The 25,857-nt window shown below is 38.7% G+C and overlaps 1 protein-coding gene and 1 non-coding gene across 7 annotated transcripts in view; one reads left to right on the forward strand and one right to left on the reverse strand.

Annotated features, from left to right (window-relative positions):
* The window catches only part of BRMS1L (BRMS1 like transcriptional repressor), a 78,539-nt gene that overhangs the window by 20,566 nt on the left and 32,116 nt on the right, over positions 1–25,857 (forward strand). For 3 of the 6 annotated variants that reach the window (XM_066343134.1, XM_066343133.1, XM_066343132.1), the window contains exons 5-9: positions 11,822–11,918; positions 13,109–13,192; positions 14,346–14,410; positions 15,141–15,180; positions 18,374–18,500. In XM_066343134.1, the coding sequence (XP_066199231.1) occupies positions 11,822–11,918; positions 13,109–13,192; positions 14,346–14,410; positions 15,141–15,180; positions 18,374–18,500 (413 nt within the window). Of the gene's footprint in view, positions 1–11,821; positions 11,919–13,108; positions 13,193–14,345; positions 14,411–15,140; positions 15,181–18,373; positions 18,501–20,349; positions 21,310–25,857 lie in introns of those variants that run through there. The other 3 variants (XM_066343137.1, XM_066343135.1, XM_066343131.1) reach the window with 2 other exon arrangements.
* On the reverse strand, positions 4,070–4,176 carry LOC136377759 (U6 spliceosomal RNA). Its single transcript, XR_010746391.1, has one exon. It is a non-coding gene; the product is annotated as a U6 spliceosomal RNA (small nuclear RNA).

Below are 25,857 nucleotides of genomic sequence, written 5' to 3' on the forward strand. Positions count from 1 at the left end.
CCGACCGGGATCCACCCGGCACGCCCACCAGGGGTGACGCTCTGCCCACCAGGGGGTGATGCTCTGCCCCTCCGGGGCGTTGCTCTGCCGCGACCAGAACCACTCTAGTGCCTGGGGCAGAGGCCAAGGAGCCATCCCCAGCGCCCGGGCCATCTTTGCTCCAATGGAGCCTTGGCTGCGGGAGGGGAAGAGAGAGACATAGAGGAAGGAGGGGGGCGGGGTGGAGAAGCAAATGGGCGCTTCTCCTATGTGCCCTGGCCGGGAATCAAACCCGGGTCCCCCGCACGCCAGGCCGACGCTCTACCGCTGAGCCAACCGGCCAGGGCCATTGGTTGATTCTTATGAGTTCCCTGGCTGGGGATTGAAGCACAGCCTTGGTATATTGGTATGATGCTCCAACCAACTGAGCCACCTGGCCAGGGCTTATCTGTTTTTTGATAATAGGCATCCTAACAGGTGTGAAGTGATATCTCATGGTGATTTTGATTTGCGTTTTTCTGATAATTAGAGATACTGAGCATCTTTTTATGCACCTATTGGCCATCTGTCTATCTTCTTTGGAGAAATATCTATCAGGTGTTTTGCCCATTTTTAAATTGAGTTCCTTATCAAATATTTTATGCCATTCTGTAGGTTGCCTTTTCACTCTAATTGTTCCTTTGCTGTGCAGAAACTTTTTAATTTGACATAATTTACTTACTTATTTTTACTTTTGTTGCCTGTGCTTTTGGTATCATCCAAAAAATCATTGCCAATACCATTGTTATGAAGTTGATCACCTATATTTTATTCTAGTAGTTTTATAGTTTAAGGTCTTAAATTTAATTCTTGAATTCATTTTTAGTTGATGTTTCTGTATGGTGTAAGATAAGAATCAAATTTATTCTTTAGCATATTTCTTTATTTTTGTGACAGAGTAAGAGAGAGAGAGACACACACACACAGAGGGACAGATAGGGACAGACAGGGAAGAAGAGAGATGTGAAGCATCAATTCTTTGTTGCGATACCTTAGTTGTTCATTGATTGCTTTCTCATATGTGCCTTGACTGGGGGGCTCCAGATGAGCCAGTGACCCCTTGCTCGAGCCAGCGACCTTGGGTTCAAGCCAGCGACCCTGTGCTCAAGCTGCTGTGCCCATGCTCATGCTGGCGACCTCCAGGTTTTGAACCTAAGTCCTCTTTATCTCAGTCCGACACTATCCACTGCGCCACCGCCTGGTCAGGCTCTTTCACATATTTCTGCCATTATTTCCAATACGGTTTGTTGAAGAGACTGCCCTGTACTCATTACTTTATGCATTTTTGGCACGCTTGTTGAAAATCAGTTGACTTTATGTGCATAGGTTTATTTCTGGTCTCTAATCTAGTCTTTGTTTTATATTTCTGTCTTGATGCCAGTACTATGGTATTTTATTTTATTTATTTTAAAATTTTATTTATTTATTTTTATTGTACAGTGTGTCCATAAAGTCATGGTGCACTTTTGACCAGTCACAGGAAAGCAACAAAAGACTATAGAAATGTGAAATCTGCACCAAATAAAAGGAAAACCCTCCCTCCCATCATCTGTAGGATATGGCAGCATGTGCGCATGCGCAGATGATGACGTAACACTGTGTATACAGCGGAGCAGCCCACGGCCATGCCAGTCGATATGTGGACCATACAGAAGAAAGTTCAGTGTGTTCTGTGGCTCGCTAAATTCGAATCTGTGACCACAGTGCAACGTGAATATCGGCATGTTTATAACGAAGCGCCACCACATAGGAATAACATTACTCGGTGGGATAAGCAGTTGAAGAAAACCGGCAGTTTGGTGGAGAAACCCCGTTCTGGTAGGCCATCAGACAGTGACAAGTCTGTAGAGGCTATATGGGATAGTTAACCAAGGAGCCCTAAAAAATCTGTGCGTGAGCCCACATCGAACTGCACTGAATAGGTATGAACCTGGGAGAGTTTCCTTTTATTTGGTGCAGATTTCACATTTCTTTTTTTTTTTTTTTTTTCATTTTTCTGAAGCTGGAAACAGGGAGAGACAGACAGACTCCCGCATGCGCCCGACCGGGATCCACCCGGCACGCCCACCAGGGGCGGTGCTCTGCCCCCCAGGGGGCGATGCTCTGCCCATCCTGGGCGTCGCCATATTGCAACCAGAGCCACTCTAGCGCCTGAGGCAGAGGCCACAGAGCCATCCCCAGCGCCCGGGCCATCTTTGCTCCAATGGAGCCTTGGCTGCGGGAGGGGAAGAGAGAGACAGAGAGGAAAGCGCGGCGGAGGGGTGGAGAAGCAAATGGGCGCTTCTCCTATGTGCCCTGGCCGGGAATCGAACCCGGGTCCTCCGCACGCTAGGCCGACGCTCTACCGCTGAGCCAACCGGCCAGGGCCAGATTTCACATTTCTATCGTCTTTTGTTGCTTTCCTGTGACCGGTCAAAAGTGCACCATGACTTTACGGACACACTGTATTTTGTTATTTTTTAGAATTTTATTTATTGATTTTAGAGGCTGGAGAGAGAAAGCGGGGGAGGAACAAGACACATCAACTCATAGTAAGTAGTTGCTTTTTGTATGTGCCTTGACTGGGCAAGCCCAGGGTTTCAAACTGGCAACCTCCTCAGTGTTTCAAGTCGACACTTTATCCACTACGCCACCACAGGTCAGGCTATTTATGTATTGATTTTAGAGAGGGAGAGAGGAAGGGTGATAGAGAGAAAGAGGGAAATATCAATTTGTTGTTTTACTTATTTATGTTTTCATTGGTTGATTCTTGTATGTGCCTTGACCGGATCAAATCTGCCACCTTGGCGTATGGTAGTGATGCTCTTATCAAATGAGCTACTGGGCCAGGGCCCATTACCATACTTTTTAAATTATTGTAACTTTGTAATATATTTGGAATTAGGAAATGTGAGACCTCAGTTTTGTTTCTTTTTCTTAAGATTGTTATGACTATTCAGGGTTTTTTGTAGTTCCATATGAACTTTAGGATTTTTAATTTCTTTGAAAAATGCCATTGGGATTTTGATAGAGATTATATTGAATTTGTAAATCACTTCAGGTAGTATGGACATTGTAACAATATTAAGTCTTCCAATCCATGAACATGGATATCTTTCCATTTTTTTGTTTGTTTGTTTTCTTTAATGTCTTTCATAATGTTTTGTAGTTTCAGTATAAAGGTCTTTCCTTGGTTAATTCCTAATTTTTTTTTTAATAATTTTTTTTTTTTTAATGGGGTGACATCAATAAATCAGGATACATATATTCAAAGATAACATGTCCAGGTTATCTTGTCGTTTAATTATGTTGCATACCCATCACCCAAAGTCAAATTGTCCTCTGTCACCTTCTATCTAGTTTTCTTTGTGCCCCTCCCCCTCCCCCTTTCCCTCTCCCTCTCCCCCCTCCCCCTGTAACCACCACACTCTTATCAATGTCTCTTAGTCTCACTTTTATGTCCCACCTACGTATGGAATAATGCAGTTCCTGGTTTTTTCTGATTTACTTATTTCACTTCGTATAATGTTATCAAGATCCCACCATTTTGCTGTAAATGATCTGATGTCATCATTTCTTATGGCTGAGTAGTATTCCATAGTGTATATGTGCCACATCTTCTTTATCCAGTCATCTATTGATGGGCTTTTTGGTTGTTTCCATGTCCTGGCCACTGTGAACAATGTTGCAATGAACATGGGGCTGCATGTGTCTTTACGTATCAATGTTTCTGAGTTTTGGGGGTATATACCCAGTAGAGGGATTGCTGGGTCATAAGGTAGTTCTATTTTCAGTTTTTTTGAGGAACCACCATTCTTTCTTCCATAATGGTTGTACTACTTTACATTCCCACCAACAGTGAATGAGGGTTCCTTTTTCTCCACAGCCTCTCCAACATTTGCTATTACCTGTCTTGTTAATAATAGCTAATCTAACAGGTGTGAGGTGGTATCTCATTGCAGTTTTGATTTGCATTTCTCTAATAACTAAAGAAGATGAGCATCTTTTCATATATCTGTTGGCCATTTGTATTTCTTCCTGGGAGAAGTGTCTGTTCCTGTCCTCTTCCCATAAAAATATGGAACGCTTCACGAATTTGCGTGTCATCCTTGCACAGGGGCCATGCTAATCTTCTCTGTATCGTTCCAATTTTAGTGTATGTGCTACCGAAGCAAGCACAATTCCTAATTATTATTATTTTTGATGTTATTGTAAGTGGAATTGTTAATTTCCTATCTCTTATATGTCTATCAGTTTTTGGTATATATGTTCTATATATAAATACATTATAGATGTATTATCAGACTTACACATTTTTAGAATTTTTATATTTTTTAGTAAATGTATCCTTTATTAATGCTCTGCTTTCTCAGTAACATTGATTTTTCTTTAAAGACCATTTTTTCTGATAATTAAACAGCTACCCTAGTTGTATTTGCCCTGGAATTTGCCTGATAAAGATTTTTTCATCCTTTTTTCCACCTTATATTTTAGGTGGCCTTATATTTTAGGTGTATTACTTATAAATAGCATGACTTGATTTATAATAAATCTGTTTTAATAATCTGTCTTTTAACTAGTAAATTTAGTCCAAATACATTTATAGTGGTTATTTTGATATTTCATACCAACCTATTTTGTGGTTTCTATTTGTTCTGCTTTATTTATTTTTCTTTCCTGACCTTTTTGTGGGTTTATGTGACTTACTGAGTTTTCATCCCACTCCCGCCTGTGATTTACTGAGTTTTAACAATTACATCATAAAATTATATTCTCTATTTCTGCGATTTTAATAATTACCGTATATGATCTATTTCTTTTTTTTTTTTTTTTTTTGTATTTTTCTGAAGCTGGAAATGGGGAGAGACAGTCAGACAGACTCCTGCATGCGCCTGACTGGGATCCATTTGGCACGCCCACCAGGGGCGACGCTCTGCCCACCAGGGGGCGATGCTCTGCTCTGTCACGACCAGAGCCACTCTAGCACCTGGGGCAGAGGCCAAGGAGCCATCCCCAGCACCCGGGCCATCTTTGCTCCAATGGAGCCTCGGCTGTGGGAAGGGAAGAGAGAGACAGAGAGGAAGGAGAGGGGGAGGGGTGGAGAAGCAAATGTGCACTTCTCCTGTGTGCCCTGGCCGGGAATCGAACCCAGGACTTCTGCACGCCAGGCTGACGCTCTACCACTGAGCCAACCGGCCAGGGCCTTATTTCTATATTTTAATGATACTTTTTTTTTTTTTTTACAGAGACAGAGAGAGGGGTAGATAGGGACAGACAGACAAGAATGGAGAGAGATGAGAAGCATCAATCATCAGTTTTTCGTTGTGACACCTTAGTTGTTCATTGATTGCTTTCTCATATGTGCCTTGACTGTGGGGCTACAGCAGACCAAGCAACCCCTTGCTCAAGCCAGCAACCTTGGGTCCAAGCTGGTGAGCTTTTGCTCAAACCAGATAAGCCCACGCTCACGCTGGCGACCTTTGGATCTCGAACCTGGGTCCTCCGCATCCCAGTCCTACACTCCATCCACTGCACCACCGCCTGGTCAGGCTTAATGATACTTCTGTACTTTAATTTCAGCATGCATACCTATATTAGTAAAATCAAATTTCTTTTTCTTTTTTTTTTTTTTTTTACAGAGAGAGAGTCCAGAGAGAGGGATAGACAGGGACAGACAGACAGGAACGGAGAGATAGGAAGCATCAGTCGTTAGTTTTTCGTTGTGCATTGCAACATCTTAGTTGTTCATTGATTGCTTTATCATATGTGCCTTGACCACGAGCCTTCAGCAGACCTAGTAACCCCTTGCTCGAGCCAGTGACCTAGGGTCCAAGCTTGTGAGCTTTGCTCAAACCAGATGAGCCCACGCTCAAGCTGGTGACTTCGGGGGTCTCGAACCTGGTCCTCGGCATCTCAGTCCGACGCTCTATCCACTGCACCACCGCCTAGTCAGGCAGTAAAATCAAAATTTTAATCAATAACTGTCTTTCTTACAAACTAGGAAGGACCTTAGAACTAACTCCAGTTACTCCCTCCCAAATTATAAGTTGTTCAGTATTTTAGTTCCATCTTGCTTTTTCTCCCTTCAAATAAGACATTATTTTGATGTTATAGATTTAGTTCTTTTGAGGTTTATTCATATTTCACTAGTTCTTGCTTACTGTTTTTGTGCTGCAACCCTTCTTGCAGGTTCAGATTTTGCTGCTTGAACAACATCCTGGGCATTCCTTTACTGAGTGTTTGTTAGTGGTAAACTCAGTTTTCATTTGTCCATAATAGCTTTATTTTCAATAATTCTGGAGGGAGGGTTAAGGGGGTGTAATATCCTGAGATGACAATTATTTCCTCTGTAACATTTTAGGGATCTTACTTTTCCACAGTAAGTCTTTAGAAATCTGTAATTATTTTCTTGCCCCCAATGGCTACTTTAAGCTCTTCTCTTTGTTGTTTCTCTACTGTGTATTTCCATAGAGATTTTTTTCTTCTGACTAGAATTTGTTGCACTTTCTACATTGTAGAGTTAGTTTTCCATTAATTCTGGAAATTTCTCAGCAGTTACCTTTTCTGGTATTGCCCCTCATCCATTTTTTCTATTTCCTTCTGGAACTCTAATTAGTCATAGTATGTCTTTATTCTACCTTCTAGGTCATTTAATATTATTAATACTTCATATTATTTATTCAATACATAATTATTTGGAGTTCTTCGAAGTCTAATTTTGCCTTTTTATTTTGCAAAACCTCACAGTTTATTTCCTTATTTTATGATTCTGGGCTATAGCACTGACTTACAATGAAAAACAATCTACTCATATTTAAATTTTGCATCCCAACAGCAATTATCTTCCTCTTTTAGCTGGTGCTTCCGGGATTTAACCTTAATTTTTTTTAAAATTTTAATCTGTTGACTCTAGAGGGAGAGGAAAAGGGGGAAAGAGAGACAGGACCATTCATTTGTTCCTGTATGTGCCCTGACCAAGGACCACACCTACAACCAATCATGCCTCCAGCCGTGCCATCTGACCAGGGCCTTATATTTGTAAACATATTCTGTTGGTTTTCCATTACAGAAACTAAGGCTTCTTTAATAGTTTCCCTCATCCCATTTTTCTAGTAATGTTGTCTCACAGCTTTTGTTTTTGTTGTAACTAATTATTGCTCGCTGAGCCAACAGTTATGTTATGTTTAAACTTTTCTTCTTATAAAACTATTTTTTTAACCTTGGAATGAATAATTGTTTAATTATTGTTTGTTAGTTTTTTTCTGCATTTATCAATTCTTCCCAGAGACCTTAGTAGATCTGCGCAAGTCCCAGTGCTGTTCTCCATGTGATTGAATGCAGCAGATAATCTGAGTCTGTTTTCTTTTGGTGTCCTGTAGGGAGCAATCTTTCAACCCTTTGGTCCCTTGTCCTCCCCCTCCTTCTGCTCCACCCTTCAGAGCTTGTCAACTGCTGGAAGTATTGTTTCTTTTATGTATTCATCATAGACATAGATAAAAGTGAAGTGGTTACCAGGGGGAAGTTGGATAGGGGTAGAGGAGTAAAGAGGGACAAATATATACCCCATCTGACTCATGGACCCAGATAAAACTAAAGTGGTTACCAGGGGGAGGTGGTAGGGGAAGGAGAGTAAAGAGATACAAATATACGGTGACAGAAAATTATTTGACTTTGGGTGATGGGCACACAACCCAATCAACTGCTCAAATGCTATAAAGATGGTCACCTGAAACCTGTGTACTCTTATTGATCAATGTCACCCCATTAAATTTAATTTGTAAATTAAAGAAAAAAAAGAATGTATTCCACTTTCATATGTGAGCCTGATATAATAAGAAGGGCCACCTGCCTTCCCGGCTTTATATGCATTTTCCCCTGGATTGCCTATCTAGATTTCCCTTCATTTCTCTATAGATTGAGAAGTAGGAATCGGACTTTTCAAAATATTGCCCCCACAGAAATTCTTTCTCTACAAAGAGCACACTTGTGTATGGTGTATGTAGTGAAGATCTTGAGGTTCTATCTTAGTTTAGCTACCATATTCAGTGATGATGACTTGAGATTGTGGCCTCTTTTGTTCAGTAACGACAGGTGTTTGTTGATTCATTTTGTACTTATTTTTGCACATTTCATTAGGTTTTGGGGAAGAGACAGTTTGTGATCGGGGTTCATTTGTAATTTTATCTTCAAGGTCTCTCCCTGCATTTCGAATTCTGAATTTTTAGTGTCTGCACAGTGGTAACATGGATGTCTAATAATTTATGTAGCCAATATTCTTTATTGGAGTTCGCTCCTAATTTTATGCCTTGCCAGTATTGTCATTGTCAGCATCATTTTACAACTTTGGCTGAGGTTATATCCTTAGAATGGAATCTCAAAGTGTAATTACTAGATCAAAGGATAGTCATTAGCTCCCCAATACTTGTTTCTAAGTTGCTATCCAAAATATTGAATCAGTTTCGATATTAGTATCAGTCAGCATTGTGGATTATAATTAAAGAAAAACTTTTCTAAGAGAAAAATAATATTACATAATACACATTTAATTTGCATTTGTGTTTTTATTCCTTATTTTGGCACTAGGGATGAGCAGTATTTAGATTTTCTTACTGAGTTATCTATGTTTGTTTAATGCCATCTTATGATTATTGAGCCTTTATCATATAACTTTTTAATTACCTTTTACTTTCATTTGCTATTAAACTTGATTTTAATTTTTATGTGATTAAAAGTGTTAGTCTTTTTTTTATGGCTTTTTTGTGATTTTTGTGCTTTGAAAGCCCTCCTTTATCCCAGCATCAAATAAGGAGTCAACATCTTTCATTTAGTTCATTATTATTATTATTATTATTATTATTATTTTTTTTTTTTTTTTTGTATTTTTCTGAAGTGAGAAACGGAGGTAGGCAGACAGACTCCCACATGCACCTGACTGGGATTCACCCGGCATGCCCACCAGGGGGCGATGCTCCGCCCACCTGGGCCGTTGCTCCATGCCAGTCAGAGCCATTCTAGCGCCTGAGGCAGAGGCCATAATAAATCCATTCTTAACGTCTGGGCTAACTTTGCTTCAATAGAGCCTTGGCTGCAAGAGGGGAAGAGAGAGATAGAAAGGAGAGGGAGAAGGGTGGAGAAGCAGATGAGCGCTTCTGTGTGCTCTGGCTGGAATTTGAACCCGGGACTTCCACACACTGGGCTTGACACTCTACCGCTGAGCCAACTGGCCAGGGCTTTTATTTAGTTTTTTTTAATTTAATTTTGTAAATTTAATTCTTTAGTCCATTTATTTTCATGTATTATGTGAGACAGCAGATCATGAGCTCTTTCTATATGTAGTTAAACTCAATTTTCTGTTGTTATTTATTATCTGATTTCCAGATGATTTGAAAAGTCACCTTTATCATACACTAAAACTTCTTCTACCCAGGGTTTGTTTTTGACTTTTAAATTTTATTCTGCTAATCTTTTTATTCCAGTGCAGCATACTTTTAAAAAATAATGATAGCATTATATGTTTCCCTCTAGTAATGATAATCCTTCAAAAATCTCCCAGGAGTGGGGAGTCCTGAAGGAAGTTGAGACCTGTGAGGTGCGTAAGTCAGGGAGCTGCTAAAGGGGAGCTGGTTCTGAACCAGGACCTGGGTGAGACCAATACAAAAACAGAACCTCAGCCTGACCAGGTGGTGGCGCAGTGGATAGAGCATCGGACTGGGACACGGAGGACCCAGGTTCAAGACCCCGAGGTCGCCAGCTTGAGTTCGGGCTCATCTGGTTTGAGCAAAAAAGCTCACTAGCTTGGACCCAAGGTCGCTGGCTTAAGCAAGGGGTTACTCAGTCTGCTGTAGCCCCATGGTCAAGGCACATTTGAGAAAGCAATCAATGAACAACTAAGATGTTGCAATGAAAAACTAATGATTGATGCTTCTCATCTTTCTCCGTTCCTGTCTCTCTGTCCCCATTTGTCCCTCTCTCTGACTCTCTCTCTGTCTCTGTAAAAAAAAAGAGAGAGAAAAAAAATCTAAAAACAAACAAAAAAACAGAACCTCAGAACTGCTATTGTGTGCTTCTTGAAGCTTTGCCGTTGAGAAACAGCATAGGTGTCAGCCTGGGAAAGGGCTCAGTGAGCAGGTTCACTCAGTCTAGGTGTGAAGATTGGAGGGATGTGGGGTCTTAAAGCCAGTTAGTAATTATAGGTAGTACTTTTAAAAAGAGAAATGACTTGTTGAACATAGAAGCTTCTGTAGGCAACCAAGCAATTGAAGTTGGATGCTATCTTTAGAGATGCCTTCAAAGCTTCAAACATTTCAGTCCCATTGTCACTTTTTAATTATAAAAAATGATTAGTGGGGGCTGGCTTTAGCTCAGTGGTTCCTTCGAGTCAAGTTCACTTGCTAACCATGCTCGGCTTGCGACCCGCGGGCCCCCTCCAGTACTTTAAAAAGAATGATTAGTGGATTTGTTTTAGAATTTCTGCTTGGCCAAGGCCACATCTAGCAATAGAAAGGAGAGAACACACCAGTTAAACTCTCACAGTCTTAAAGTCCTACTACTCCAGCTCCATTCAGAATCATGTTTGGTTGGAGAATCTGGATCTATTTATAGCTGTCACCCTACCTCCACAGTGGCAGGGGCCTGTTTCCCCTTTTTCTCTGACAAGTAATATTTCCCAGTTCTACATATCGCACAATGTAGGTAAGGCTGGAATATTTCATAAGACTTTACCAAAGGCAGGGGAACAAGTGAAAGGAAGTAGACATAGAGAGTAACATGCCATGAGATTATTTTTTCATATGAGATCTAGTTTTAGTCGTCTTCAGTTTTGCTTTCTCTCTAGCGCCTGGCTTGCCTCAAATTCCCAGAAGCCATCAGGAGAATCTTCAAGCATATGTAGATTCTGCATCTCAAACCCTAAAGAGCGAACTTCATGATTGACACTCAGAATGGTGCCTACATGGGTTGGCCTGTCCCTTTCATAAGAAATATCTAACTGTATTCCAGTGGCTTCTGTAAGAGAGTCATCTAGCTATGTTCCAATAGCCTAATATCCTTACTAGCAGTAAGCATGTGATGGGTGGCTTGAGAAACTGTCACAAGTTTTTATATCATCTGAAAAACAGTTATGTTTATTTTATGCCTTTTTAAATAAGGGGTACAGTGCTAGAGCAAAGGACTAGAAACTACAAAGGACTAGACATAACAAAGGACTAGAACTAGCAGATCTGGGTGGTTCCAGTCTGGTTTGACAGTAAACAACCTTGTCTCTTTTAGCAAGTCACTCACTCTTATCTGTAGTTTTCCTGTGAGATTTGGATATAGTTGGTCTGTAATTTTATGATTTTGACTGTAATTGAATCATTATAAAATATGTACTTGAATTTTGCTCTTTGTGATAGATTCATCTGTTTTAATATGATGCTGAGATATTAGCAAGGGATAAAGGCCCAATTACTGTTCCAATGAGAAAATGCTGATCCATGGTATAATGTTAAACTTTATTGGACAGATTCTCCATTATGGTGACAGATGAGACCTGCTTATATTTTAAAGGGGCCATGGAGCTTATTATGAATTTCTTATAAAGTAAACTCTTTATCACATAGCAATTTAGATTTCTTAAACAATTTAATTGCTTGTAGTTAAATCTTTAAGGTGCTATATTTTCTGGTTTTATTTCTTTCATGTTTTGACTTTTCATCTTTAAAATTTTAAGTTGAAGTACAAAAGCACCAATCATTCAAGTACTTAAGAGTAAGTTATTTAATATCATAGTTAAGATAGACCAATTTTTCCTTTCTGACTATGTGTAATCTATTTTTTTTTTTAGAGTGAAAAGCTTTTGTTATATGATACAGTCCAGAGTGAACTAGAGGAGAAGATAAGAAGGCTTGAAGAAGACAGGCACAGCATTGATATTACCTCAGGTAATGGGAATGGTGTGATTGGGATGCTTAATTTAAGTGACACTGAACCTTTGGTTTACTGTAGTGTCTCATAATATGTTGGTCTCCTAATGTAAATGAAGTGTTCTAATGAGAGGGAAAAGAGAGAGACTTTTAAAGAATTCGGTAAGATTGGGATTGCTGCTTTGATTTGAACTCACATCAGAAAGATGTAGAAAATGGAGTACATGAGAAGGGACAAAACAGAAGTCTGACAGGAACCGCAAGTATGAGAATAATAAAGTAGAAGAATAGTAAGAATATTATTATAATATGAAAACAGTATTGGAAGCCAATAAGAATAGGCTTTGAAGACAGTTATAAGATATAGTCTTCCCTCTAAGTCAGCGGTTCTCAACCTGTGGCTCGCGATGGTTTTAGGTGACCCCTGTGTTTTGGTCGTTCGACCCCCACCGGGGTCGCGACCCACAGGTTTAGAACTGCTGCTCTAAGTCTTGAAAGAGTGACATGAGGAAGAAGGAATAACAGCCTGTTCTCTTTGGTATCACACAAACTAGGAAGTGAAGAGAAGTTACAAATCTGCTGAAGACAGATTTGTGTCTCAGCTAAAGGAAAATTTTGTTAATAGATCAGTTGAATGTGAAATTGACTTTTCAGGAGTATTGTGGATGAAATTGGCTTTTCAGGAGTATTGTGGAAAGGCTTTCTACACTGAATGGACTATTATGGGTTATCCTACAGTTCTTGCATATGCATTATTTTTTGTAAATTCTATTTCTCTGGTGTAAAGTTGACATAGAGGAGCCAGACAAGCTGATCTTAATCTACTGTTCCATTACCTGCCACTTGGGTGACCAAGGGTGACAGTCACTTTAGCTTTTTAAAGCTGGTCTCTTTACCTGTCAAACTGAAGCAATGAGAATACCTACTTCAGAGGCAGCTTTGAGGACTAGTTGAGGCAATTCTGTAATATATATTTAACAAAGTGCCTGTCATATCCACCAATTATTAATGAAGTGCCAAGTTGATTTTTACTTTAATAGAATCAGAGAAAACTTCAGAACTATATAGCTGCTCATGAAACGAAGGTCACATACCTATTTAGATAACATAGCTGCCAATGAAATTTTGCTGCCTTGAAATGATAGTCTTGTTTACCTCCTTTGATCTCCAGAAATCAGCTAAGGCTTAATTTTTTATTTACATGCCAGAGCTGTGGAATGATGAACTTCAGTCAAGAAAAAAGAGGAAGGATCCTTTCAGTCCTGACAAAAAAAAGCCAGTTGTTGTTTCAGATATCCTTTTCCAATTTCCTGGGGATTTTTGTTGTTGTTGTTTTTGCTTTATGTATATTTTTGCACTATACAGTCTTTGTAACTTTTACTAGTATACATTGCCTTTATTCATAAGACCTTAAAATAAGCAAAAGATGATTTACTAACTGATTAAATGCAGAAGAATATAATTTAGATTAAGAGGATAAAGGGAGGAGTAGAAATTTAGGTAACAATTTCAACTTCAGAAATTAATATGGCTTTATAGTTCACAAGGGCTTTGATGGAAAATATCTATTTAGTATGTAACATGATTACTTGATTCTTTTGTGCTTTTTAACATTTTTACTGTTTCTAAAAGTAGAGTGTCTTTAAATTAATATGTACATTCAATCTTGGCATTCCCTCTCTACTCTTTCCCCTTGCCCCGCCTTCTCTTCCACCTCAGCACAGTGATTAATTTTGTGGTGTATCTGACAGTGATATACAAGGTGGGGCAAAAGTAGCCTTCCAGTTGTTCATATAGATAATAATACGGTAATTAATAATTGATAATACAAGAAAAAATTTTTTGTTTCATGTACTCACAACTTTATCTTTTGCCCTACCCTGTAGAAGTAAGAGAATCTGGTTAATAGCATCTGAATACTGCAATATATTTATCCTGGTACTGTGGCTTTTGAAGAATAATTTGAAGTCAGAAATCAGCATGTCAAGGGGTTATTTCCAGAAATCGTTGTTTCATTCTTTGAAAAGCAACGGTTTGGAAGTACAATTCAGAGTTGTGGTTTGACCAGGCAGTGGTACAGTGGATAGAGCATTGGACTGGGATCCGGAGGACCCAGGTTCGAGACCCTGAGGTCACCAGCTTGAGCGCGGGCTCATCTGGTTTGAACAGAGCTCACCAGCTTGGACCCAAGGTCACTGGCTCGAGCAAGGGGTTACTCAGTCTGCTGTAGCCCCCTAGTCAAGGCACATATGAGAAAGCAATCAATGAACAATTAAGGTGTCACAACAAAAAACTGATGATTGATGCTTCTCATCTCTCTTCGTTACTGTCTGTCTGTCCCTATCTGTCCCTCTCTCTGACTCTCTCTCTCTGTCTGAAAAGGAAAAAGAAAAAAAAATTCAAAGTGTGAAATTCTTACAGCTAAATTGACCTTGACTTTCCAACGTCCATATATAGTTTATATGCTACAAGATCTTGATATTCTTGAAGACTGGACAACAATTAGGAAGGTATGATTAAAGAGCAATGGATACAACTGTATTTATATCGTCTACTTTTTAAGTGTCTATGGTTTTTCACTAGTACATTAAAATATGATTATTATAAATATGCTTTACAACAGTCGCTAAAGCAACTAACACTAATACAGATAACAGTGATTGAAGGAGTGTTTTAAGAAACATGTCAATAGTTTTTTTTTTCTTGTATTAATGTAATTATCATAATATTTTATGCTAAAGTACAGAAAAGCATTTATTGAAGTTGCCCAAAAATAGTAGTAAATAACCGTTCTGTGCCTGGTTTGTAGCCTGGTCCTGGCTCACAAAAGGCATTCAAAAAGTGTTGATTGATTGAAAGTAAAAATTTGAACCTTTATTATATGTTTTGTATTTTTGTCATCAAAGATTTAAGAACTATAGGATTTTCTGTGCTTGTTTGAAAGTAGAAACTTTTATTTTCCTTAATTTTCCATCTTTAGAAACTTTTTAGTTCAGGAGTAGAGATTATTTTAGGTATTAATAACACCTCCAAGAGAAATCAGTCTTTATATATATACTTTTTATGGTCTTAGTCATTAACAGCTTGTTAGAAGAGTTGAAGATTACATTTCACTGTGCTTGTTATTGAGTTCGTCAGTAGTCATTGTATATATTAAATAAATACCAAAATATACTTTGTCTATGAACTTAGACAATGTCTTCCTCTTTTTTTTTTTTTTTTTTTTTTTTTTTAATTAAGGCAATGGCTACACTGGGTCCACACAGAGTGAAAACGGAACGTAAGTCTTTTATTTTAGCCTGAGTTCAGAAATCTTCTTTATGAAGACTTGTTGAATCAGGGTGAAGTCATCTACATACTAACAAGCTCCCCCCATCAGTGGTTTCATTTCATCAGTGAACATTATATCTGGAATTATGAGGAATTCTTCTGGAGTCTTGGCCTCATATAAAAGTTTCAAGATTTCTGAATGGAATGTATTTCTTCTTTCAGTGTTTCAGCTACATTACTATTGCTAATAACTGATCAGTAATTTAAAAAGTATTTATTTGTTGTTTTTATAGGCCCAGTAATTCTTTAGGGGAGGTGTTTGGAGTCCATGGGAATCCTGGAATTGTGGGCAAAATTTCTTCAGAGCCTTCATTTTCTGGGAAAGAGATCAGAGTGCTGGCAGTGGACTCCATCAAAAAAACTTACGACTAAAACTGACACATGCTGATATACATTAGTAAAATTCATAACAAATTATACTTTCTTGACTTTTTCTGAAAATTTAAAAATCACCGCAAACAGTGATTGACATCATTGTCAAGGATAACTACAGATTTCTTTCACTGAAATTTTTAAATTATTCTAAGAAAAATGAAGCTAGATTTTTTGTTTGTTTTTGTCTGTTTTCTTGGTGGTATTTTTTATTTATTTATTTGAAACTAGATTTTTTTAAAGAACATGTCTTAAATACTAAGAAGAGTTACATTGCAACAGATAAAATAATGTGTGAGATCAAACTCTGTTTTATATTTAACCCAAGGACTTCTTTAAACTTTATTATCATGTCATGAAATTGTAACAATATTGTACTAAACTCTTTCCCTTAGAAATTAAAAGGCAGAAGAATAACGACCTAAATCTCTAGGTTGTTAACATTCTGAGTCATGAATTCCTTTGAGAATCTTACTATACTATAACGTGGGTCTCCTCTCCCACCCCTGTAATGTATAACATTGTGTCCTATTTGTTTTCTTTATATCATTTATCACCATTTGTAGTTTTTAATTTATTGTTTACATATTTATCTGTCTCCTGACAGGATTATAAACGCCACAAAGGTCAGAATCTTATTTCTTTTAGTTACAATGTTCAGAAACCATTTGTTGAATGAATGAATGAATGAATGAATGAATACTTATTGAACACCTTCTACACACCAGGCACTATTTGAGGCTCTGAGGATACAATGGTGCAAGAGAAGAACCCCCTGCAATTTGCTGGAGGAGGCAGAATAATATATATGAAAATAAATAATTAACAAGATAATGATAAATTATAATAATTGCTATGATAGAAGTATAATGTAATGAAGATTAACTGAAAAGTGGTTAGAATGGTTGGAGAAGACCTTTCTAAGGTGGTGATGTTTGAATGACAAAGAGGTATCTACTTCACGGTATATTTTTTGCCTGACCAGGCAGTGACGCCATGGATAGAGTGTCGACCTGGGATTCTGAGGACCCAGGTTCAAAACCCCGAGGTCACCAGCTTGAGCTTGGGATTGCCAGCTTGAGTGTGGGATCATAGATGTGACCATGTGGTTCTCTGCTTGAAGCCCATGGTCTCTGGCTTGAGCAAGGGCTCACTGGCACAGCTGGAACCCCTCGGTCAAGGCACATATGAGAAGGCTGTCAGTGAACAACTAAAGTGCTACAACTATGAGTCGATGCTTCTCATCTCTGCATCCCTTCCTGTCTGTTCCTCCCTTTCTCTCTTGCGCACTAGAAAAACACATTTTTTTCTCTGCATGAGTTTATCTGATTAATGCCAAACTGTTTCTAGGATTTAAAAGGGGAAGTTCTACTTAGGACATTTCCATTTTTAATATGAAAGGCTTGGGGAACTCTTGAGAATATATATTAAACTCTGCTTTTTTGGAAGTGTCAGACAGCTGTAGGGGAGGAAATATAGAAAATATAATTTCCAATGGAAACATGGAAATTGATATTTTAATTCCTACTTAAAATTGGCTTTAGGGCCCTGACCAGGTAGCTCAGTTGGAGCATTATTCTGATACAGCAAGGTGTGGGTTCAATCTCTGGTCATATAAGGATTAACTAGTGAATGCATAAATAAGTGGAACAACAAATCAATGTTTCTCTCTCTCTTTCTCTCTTCCCCCTTCCTCTTCTTCCTTTCTTCTCTCCTTTCCACTCTTTAAAATCAATTTCACTATAGTAATTGATAATGTCCTGCTTCCTTTTCTGGCACTTGTCTAGTTAACTGATGACTTATTTAGCTTTGTTTATAGCACTTACATTAAAAATTTAGTGAATTATATTTAAAAATGTAAGAAATCTTTCTAACTGCCAGTGGTGCATTGGATGGAGTGTTGACCTGGGATGCTGAGGTCTCAGGTTCAAAACCTCGAGGCCTACGGCTTGATGATGTGGTCGCCTGCTTGAGCATTGGATCATTGACATGAGTCCAAGGTCGCTGGCTTAAGCCCAAACGTCGCTGGCTGGTAGCATAAGGTCACTGTCTTGAGCCCAGGGTTGCTGGCTTGAGCAAGGGGTCACTGGCTCAGCTGGAGCCCCCTTGTCAGAGCACATATGAGAAACAACCAATAAACAACTAAAGTGCCTCAGTTACAAGTCGATGCTTCTTATCTCTCTCCCTTCCTGTTTCTCTCTTGCAAAACAAAAAAGAAATTAAATTTTCTTATTTGTATTAGATTTAAGTTATATAAGAAACACTTTTAGTGTTTTTCACATATGCATGGATTGGTGTTAATTCTTTTTTCTTTTTTTTTTCTTTCCTTTTTTTTTTTTTTTTTGTATTTTTTCTGAAGTGAAAAGCAGGAGGCAGAGAGAGAGACTCCCTCCTGCATGCACTGACTGGGATCCACCTGGCATGCCCACTAGGGAGTGATGCTCTGCCCATCTGGGCATTGCTCTGTTGCAACTGGAGCCATTCATAAACTGAGATGGGGGCCATGGAGCCATCCTCAGCGCCGGGGCCAGCTTTGCTCCATTGGAGCCTTGGCTGCAGGAGGGGAGAGAGAGACAGAGAGAGAGGAAGGAGAGGGGAAAGGGTGGAGAAGCTGATGGTCGCTTCTCCTGTGTGCCCTGGCCAGGAATTCAACCTAGGACGTCCACACGCTGGGCCAATGCTCTACCACTGAGCCAACTGGCCAGGGCAGTGTTAATTCTTAATTCTTTGTTTAATTCTTAATGTTTTGCACTTTGTTCTGATCCCTTTAGCACCTGTGAAACTAGAAAAACATCTGCACAGTGCTAGATCAGAAGAAGGAAGATTATATTATGATGGTGAATGGTATATACGTGGACAAACAATATGTATTGACAAAAAAGACGAATGTCCTACAAGGTAAAAAGCCTTTATCATCTCAGTGTTTACAACCTTGTTGTCAATAAATATTTGTTGCTTCCATAGTGTATTCATAATGTAGCATTAGTTGCCTATGGATCCTTTTTCTTTCGACACATGATTTGATCAGTGTTAATATTTATACACCAGAGTTGCATATTAAATTCATAAACACCAGCATTAGCACAAGTGGAAGTCTGAATCATTGAGTCAGGTCAAGAGATCCTTTTTGTTAATTATTATAGTAGATGACTTGTTATGATCCTAATATTATGACCTTTAAGTCAGTATTGTGAATTTGATAGTGTGCTTCCATAATATGTGGGTCTATCAGTCCTTCACTTTTTTTTTTGGTGTGTAACAGTATTTTGAATAAGAAGAATTTGGATCAATTAGAGTAGGAAAGGAATGGAAAACTTTAAGTAACAGTAATTAAAGTATAACTTAAAGACTGAAAACCTTTTAAAAGACTTAATCTGTCTAGGCTTAAATGAAGTTTATGTAATTATTTATATAGCCTTCTAAGTTTTATCTGGTTGTGGCCTTTGAATATATTAATGCTAATTACTGCTTTAATTCCTTCTGTAGTTAGAGACATAGTTTTCAGAGTATAACTATCTACATTAAGAAAATATCTTTTTAGATGTTAGTGGTAAGTAAAGTGTTTAGTAGAGAATATTTTCCAAATACAGTAGTTTTAATAGAATTGTAATTTCATCCTTAAAGTTTTAGGATACAAGGCGCATAGTGTATAAGTAACTTTCCTCATAGTAGCTCATTGAGCTAATTACTAGGTTATATGTGATACCCCTAGATATCTTACTGCTTTTGAAACATTTTACTACTACTTAGCCTAAATGTGGTTTAAAAAGAGATAAAATAGTATAGGAGATGAGTGAATAAAAATCCATTTTTGAAAAGATTTCAACATGGAGATTAATAGTATCAAAAAAAAAAAAAAAGGGCCCTGGCCGGTTGGCTCAGCGGTAGAGCGTCGGCCTAGCGTGCGGAGGACCCGGGTTCGATTCCCGGCCAGGGCACACAGGAGAAGCGCCCATTTGCTTCTCCACCCCTCCGCTGCGCTTTCCTCTCTGTCTCTCTCTTCCCCTCCTGCAGCCAAGGCTCCATTGGAGCAAAGATGGCCCGGGCGCTGGGCATGGCTCTGTGGCCTCTGCCTCAGGCGCTAGAGTGGCTCTGGTCGCAACATGGCGACGCCCAGGATGGGCAGAGCATCGCCCCCTGGTGGGCAGAGCGTCGCCCCTGGTGGGCGTGCCGGGTGGATCCCGGTCGGGCGCATGCGGGAGTCTGTCTGACTGTCTCTCCCTGTTTCCAGCTTCAGAAAAATGAAAAAAACAAACAAACAAAAATAAATAAATAAAAAAAATAAAATAAAAAATTAAAAAAAAGAAAGAAAGAAAAACTTGTACATGTACCCTAATCTGTACAAGGTTTGACACAGGGAGTTAGGGATTGTTATTTGGAAAAATTTTTATGGCCAAGACTGATAAGAGCTAGAGGTGTAATGCCATATAAATAGTGGTTTTAGCTCCAGCCTGATTTTTGGGGGAGAAGGGAGAGTAGGGATGGAGTAGGAACAATTTGTATTTAGTAGTTCTAATAGTGAATTTTACCAACTTTATTAAAAAAAAAAGAAAATTATCGACAAGGTGTTGCTGAATGTGATATTTTTGATACTATGCCCCACCAATTACCAGCATTCTGGCAAAAGGCAACTCTGTACTTGAATCTACTCTTGTAGTCCAGCTGTTTTGGTTTTAGAGCTTGTACTCTGAAATGAGTAGGGGAGGCATATTTTAATTCATTCAATCTTTTTTTTAATCCTTTTTAGTGCCGTAATTACAACAATTAACCATGATGAAGTTTGGTTTAAGAGGCCTGATGGAAGCAAATCTAAGCTTTACATTTCACAGCTACAGAAAGGAAAATATTCAATTAAACATTCGTAATCATGATTTAAGTGTTATCTAAATTTACCTTATTAGTGTTACCAAGTGTAATGTGCCATGGGAGTAAAAAAATGTATTCAATAACTTTAATATTCTCGCTGAATCATGAGAGACTGTATATTTATAGGTAGTTCTCTAAGTAGACCTCATATTGATGTTATTAAAAGAGACAGTAAATATGTTTAATTGTGATCATTATACTTACTTGCCTTTTAGGTCCAATGACCAATAGGTGTATATGGTAGGGATTTCTTACAAACTTCTTGTTTTTTTAAATGCAAATTTGTCTTGTGAACTATGTTGCTAAATGGCTACTTTTATCTGCAATTATTTTTTAATTTTTCATATCTTTGTCATTCATTATGTGTTTGTAAATAAGCCTCATAAAATGTTTCCTATAAATGGTTTGTACTAGTTCATTAGTGTTTAATCAGAATTGAAATTTAATCCTATATATGTGAGTATGTATATATTGCATTATCAGCTTGTTTAGAACTGATGGCCTTACTTTACAATCTTGTTTTACCCAAAATTAAGCTATTGGGTTTGACAGCTAAAAGGAGCACTTTTATAGAGTAGCAGCTTTCTTCTCTTCCTTGATTGTATGGTGGTAAACTATTTTTACAAATTATGCTTAATCTTAATTAGTAAAATTAGTGTCAAGTAATAACGTGCTTCTACGTGTATTTCCTGTGAGCCTTAGAGGACAGGTATGTATGCTGCAGCATAAGTGGTGGGCAGTAACTGACAGTATTGTGACGCTTGCTGTGCATTCTGATCTTTGAAACAGAGTTTGAGAAGTATTTTCCAGAGGTAAAAGTAGGTTCTTATACTAATTTTATTCCTAGGGCAAAACAGACAGGGATAATTTTTTTGAATTCTTAAATTAGAAATTTTATCTACACTTCTACTAAATTCCACACTTCAAGGGCACGTGGTGTAATTTAGAAAGTTATTGGCCCCTATTTCCTTAGCCACATTCAAAATTCACTTCTAAAACCTCAGGAACAGTACAAAGAATTGAAACCCTCAGTGTGACAGCAGTTGGCTGGAGTACGTGTTAGGGTACAACCAAATCAAGTATTCTTGGTGGTCTTGTGCACTTTAAGTTTTGTTATAATGAGACTTGAGAGGATGAGGAAGAGATCTACTTATTAACACTTAGGGCAGGACTGTCTGTGTTATTCTGTTTGTTTTCTAACTGTTTTACCTCTGCAAACATCTTCCTGTGCAGATCACTACTTCACAGTTGCCAAATGTTAAAATATTTGACTTCTGAAATTCATTATCAGCAAAGTTATATACTTTATTCTGTATCAAAGCAAATGTACATAATGTTATAATCTGATAGCATTTGACAGTACTTATGTATACAATGTTTCATAAGCATTTCTAATAAGATTTGTATTTTTAAATTTAGTATATAATAAAAAGATGTGTTTGAGTGTCATTTGTAGTGTCTTGAATTACTTGTGCATAAATTTTTTTATTATTTATAACCTGTCTACTTCTAAAAAGGATTTAAGCCAACTTACATGAATGGATATGGATTGTTGAACAAATGTTTCTTCTTCCCTAGAGCACAATTCAACCTCTGTTAGTGTATATTGAGATATATAAGACAGCTAATTTATACTTAATTTAAAAATATACACATGTAATAAAAACTTATGTTTTGAAATTCTAAATAGGAAGTTTTTATTTTATTTTATTTTGAGATACATTAATTAAAGTTAGAGACTGAAACAAAGGGAGGGCTTAGAGTAGAAAAAGCAACAGGAGAGAGCTGAGGCAGGCCTCTGCTTTGGTTCTCTAGAAATGTTAAGGGAAGCGTAAGCCACCTTGGGGCTGCTCTGGCTCACTGGAGACTCAGAGAAAAGGGGGCCTTGGAGACAGGTTCAGGGGGCTAGCCCGGGACGAGCTGCTGCTGCCCACTCCTCCCCTGGTTACAAGTCTCATGGGGTCCCTAGAGTTTAGGAGAGGAAAGTAAAGATGCACGTCTCAGGGAGAGAGGCGTGGGCATGCTCCAGAGAGAGCTGTGCTGGGCTTTGTCTTGAGGGTTCTCATGTTTTCTAAAGGCAAAGATTTTAGGGAAGGTCTTAGGGAAGGATCTTGATAGAATTTCATCAGCTTTAGGCTGATGCAACAAAATGAGATTAATTTCCCTGACTTCAACCATCCTTGGGTGTGAGTGGCACAAGTGGCACTAATTGCTGTTTCCCTGAGTAGGGTGATTTCAGCTATTTACCCTCTGTTGGGGAGGAGAATTGTAAACCATTTACTCTTAAATCCTTGGTTAAGGAAGATAGGATTTTGCAACTTAGCAGATGGCTGTTAACTACCTGGCCACTTAACTGTCTGTCTTGTTTCCCTATTCCACTTGTCCTGGCTTACTGGCCTGTCGCACTCCCCCCCCAGAGACTCCCATCCCTGAAATCTTTTAGGGTTGATGAGGGAGGATGATCTGTCTTCAGTAACTGCTGCCTGCTGATGAGGGTCGTGATCCCTGCTTGTGTAGGTTGTGGAAGTCTCTCCCTGCCTGATCTAAGGAGGACAGGAAAATGGGATCCGAGACTGGAACGAAGAAGCTGTTAGCTGATTCTTCTAAACTAGGAATGGGCTAGACTCCCTGTGAAGCATCATCCTCTTGGTGTGGAATTGTCACATCCGTGGCAATACAGCTGAGGACTCCAGTGGCAGGATGTGGGGCACAGGGTGAAGCACCAGCTCACTTATTCCTTACAGTTCTATATATCTACATCCAATTTAAAGGTATGATCTGAAAATTTATTTTAGAAATATGTAATTTAGAATAACTCAGAGTCCTTTCCATGGATTTTTCTAAAGATGTAACATATTTGCAAATGCATCAGAATAAGGCAATTACTCTCTCTAATGATGAAAACTTAAAATGACATGGAAAATTCTTGTCCTTCTAATAGAGTAAAAAAAGAACAAATTTCTAACTCTATTAACTTACTTTTGGTATTCAAATTTATTGACTTAATTAAATTCATTATTCAGCTTAACCATATAACTTCTCAAGATTTCTCTTCACAAACCTACAACTTTTACAAACCTACAACTTTCACAAACCTACAAAGAAAGTTTTTATTTTAAAAACTATGATTTAGCACATTTACTTTCAAAACTTTAATACTTTCCTGTCACAGCTCCGAGTATTTCATGTTCAGTTCACCCTTTCCTGGTATTTAAAAAAAGAACCCAGCCCTGGCCGGGTAGCTCAGTTGGTTAGAGCATCACCCTGATACACCAAGTTTGTGGGTTTGATCCCCAGTCAAGATAAGAATCAACCAATGGGCCCTGGCTGTTTGGCTCAGTGGTAGAGCGTCGGCCTGGCGTGTAGGAGTCCCAGGTTCGATTCCTGGCCAGGGCACACAGGAGAAGCGCCCATCTGCTTCTCCACCCCTCCCCCTCTCCTTCCTCTCTGTCTCTCTCTTCTCCTCCTGCAGCCAGGGCTCCATTGGAGCAAAGTTGGCCCGGGCATGAGGGTGGCTCTATGGCCTCTGCCTCAGGCGCTAGAATGGCCCTGGTTGCAACAGAGCAACGCCCCAGATGGGCAGAGCATCGCCCCCTGGTGGGCATGCCGGGTGGATCCCGGTCAGGCGCATGCAGGAATCTGACTGCCTCCCCGTTTCCAACTTCAAAAAAATACAAAAAAAAAAAAAAAAAAGAATCAACCAATGAATGCATAAATGGGTGAAACAACAAATTGATTTCTCTCTCTCTCCCTCCTTCCCTCCCTTCTTCTCTCTAAAAATCAATCAAATAAAATTACTAAAATTAAAAGACTTCAATAAAAAGTAACCCAATTTATCGCTAATAATTATTCGTAAACATTGGTATACTCAGTCTGTCCCTTTTCTCACTGTTCATTTGGATAGACTGGGCACTAAGTACTTTTCATTGCAGCCATCCTCGTGGAAAAGTTCTGAGATATATATTGTTGCTCAGAACTCAGATCCCACTGAAAGCCATGCATGTACACCTCATTGATAGTTATTTAAAAAGAACAGTGATGTTGGCTGCTATTTCTAAGATTTCATCTTTGGACCCAGTAAGTTCTATACACTAAAATTGAACTAATGTGAACCTATAAGATAAGTAGATGTAGGATGAATGAATGTAGTAGTTAAGATTTATTTAGTCTCTTGCCAAATTGGAATAAAAATTTCTAATTGCTGAAGATAAGGAAATCTAAAATATTTTTAAAAGAACACAAAAGCTCAGAATGGGGTTAGAGAAAATGCACATTCCTTATAATGTCTTTAGGATGAATTACAAAGACTGGCTCCTATGTCAGGTGGAATTAACTGAGGCAGTTTCCCCCTTTGGTCACTATGGCACAGGGTCTTACCCTTTACTTCCTAGGCCCAAAGCTAGAACTTTATCTGTATGTCCTGTTATAGGCTGAATTGTGTCTCCAAATTCATATATTGAAGCTATCACCGTCAATATCTTAGAATATGACTGTCTTTTGAGGTAGTACCTTTAAAGAGGTGATTAAGTTAAAGTGAGGCTGTTAGGTTGGGGCCTATTTCAATATGAGTGATGTTCTTATAAAGTAGAGGAAATTTGGACACCAAAGGAAAGACTTTCTGAGGATATATATAGTAGGAAGACAACTGTTGACAAGCCAAGGAGAAAGGCCTTAGAAGAAACAAACCTGCTGACACCTTGATTCTGGACTTCTAGCTTCCAAAACTGAGAATATACATTTCTGTTTGTTAAGCCACCCCGTCTGGGGTATTATGTTTTGGTGGCCCAAGCACACCAATACATGCCCCAAGGTGACAGGCCTGGGGGAGCTAGACTGACCAGCTCACAGAGTTAAGTTGACAGCCTGGTGTCAATTTAATAATTTACACTGGGAAGCATCACTTAGAAGGAGAACAGACTCCTCAGGTCAACTAGCCGGCACGCCCTTTCTAGGAAAATCTATATGAAAGCAAACTTGTAATCAGAAGGTTTCTTTATTTGGGAGAAACCAGGTGGTCCCAGTCCTGTTGGTGAGGGTAACCCCTTCCCGGTATCATGCTGGACACATTGCTGTAATCTTCATTTTCACTTTGTTTTTATTGGTGGGCTGCTGATGGAGATCTCTTCTCTATTAATGTGCTGTGCAGGCCTTGCCCACAAGCCCCGTTCAGGTCCATCTGCTTTGCCATTCTGGTCAGTTTGTTGGATCAAAGTGCCCTGATGCATGGGCGGCCAATGATCATAATACTCAAAATTTGAGTGTTTGTCATGGACCAGGAACTATACTTAACGTATAAATGAAAAATCATTTAATATTTTTTGTGTTTCAAACAATGAACATAAGTTTAAGAATTCTGGCCTGTTTCTTCTATAAATGTATCATATTTTAG

The sequence above is a fragment of the Saccopteryx leptura genome, chromosome 6, assembly GCF_036850995.1.
Source record: "Saccopteryx leptura isolate mSacLep1 chromosome 6, mSacLep1_pri_phased_curated, whole genome shotgun sequence".
In the NCBI taxonomy this organism is placed as follows: Eukaryota; Metazoa; Chordata; class Mammalia; order Chiroptera; family Emballonuridae; genus Saccopteryx; species Saccopteryx leptura.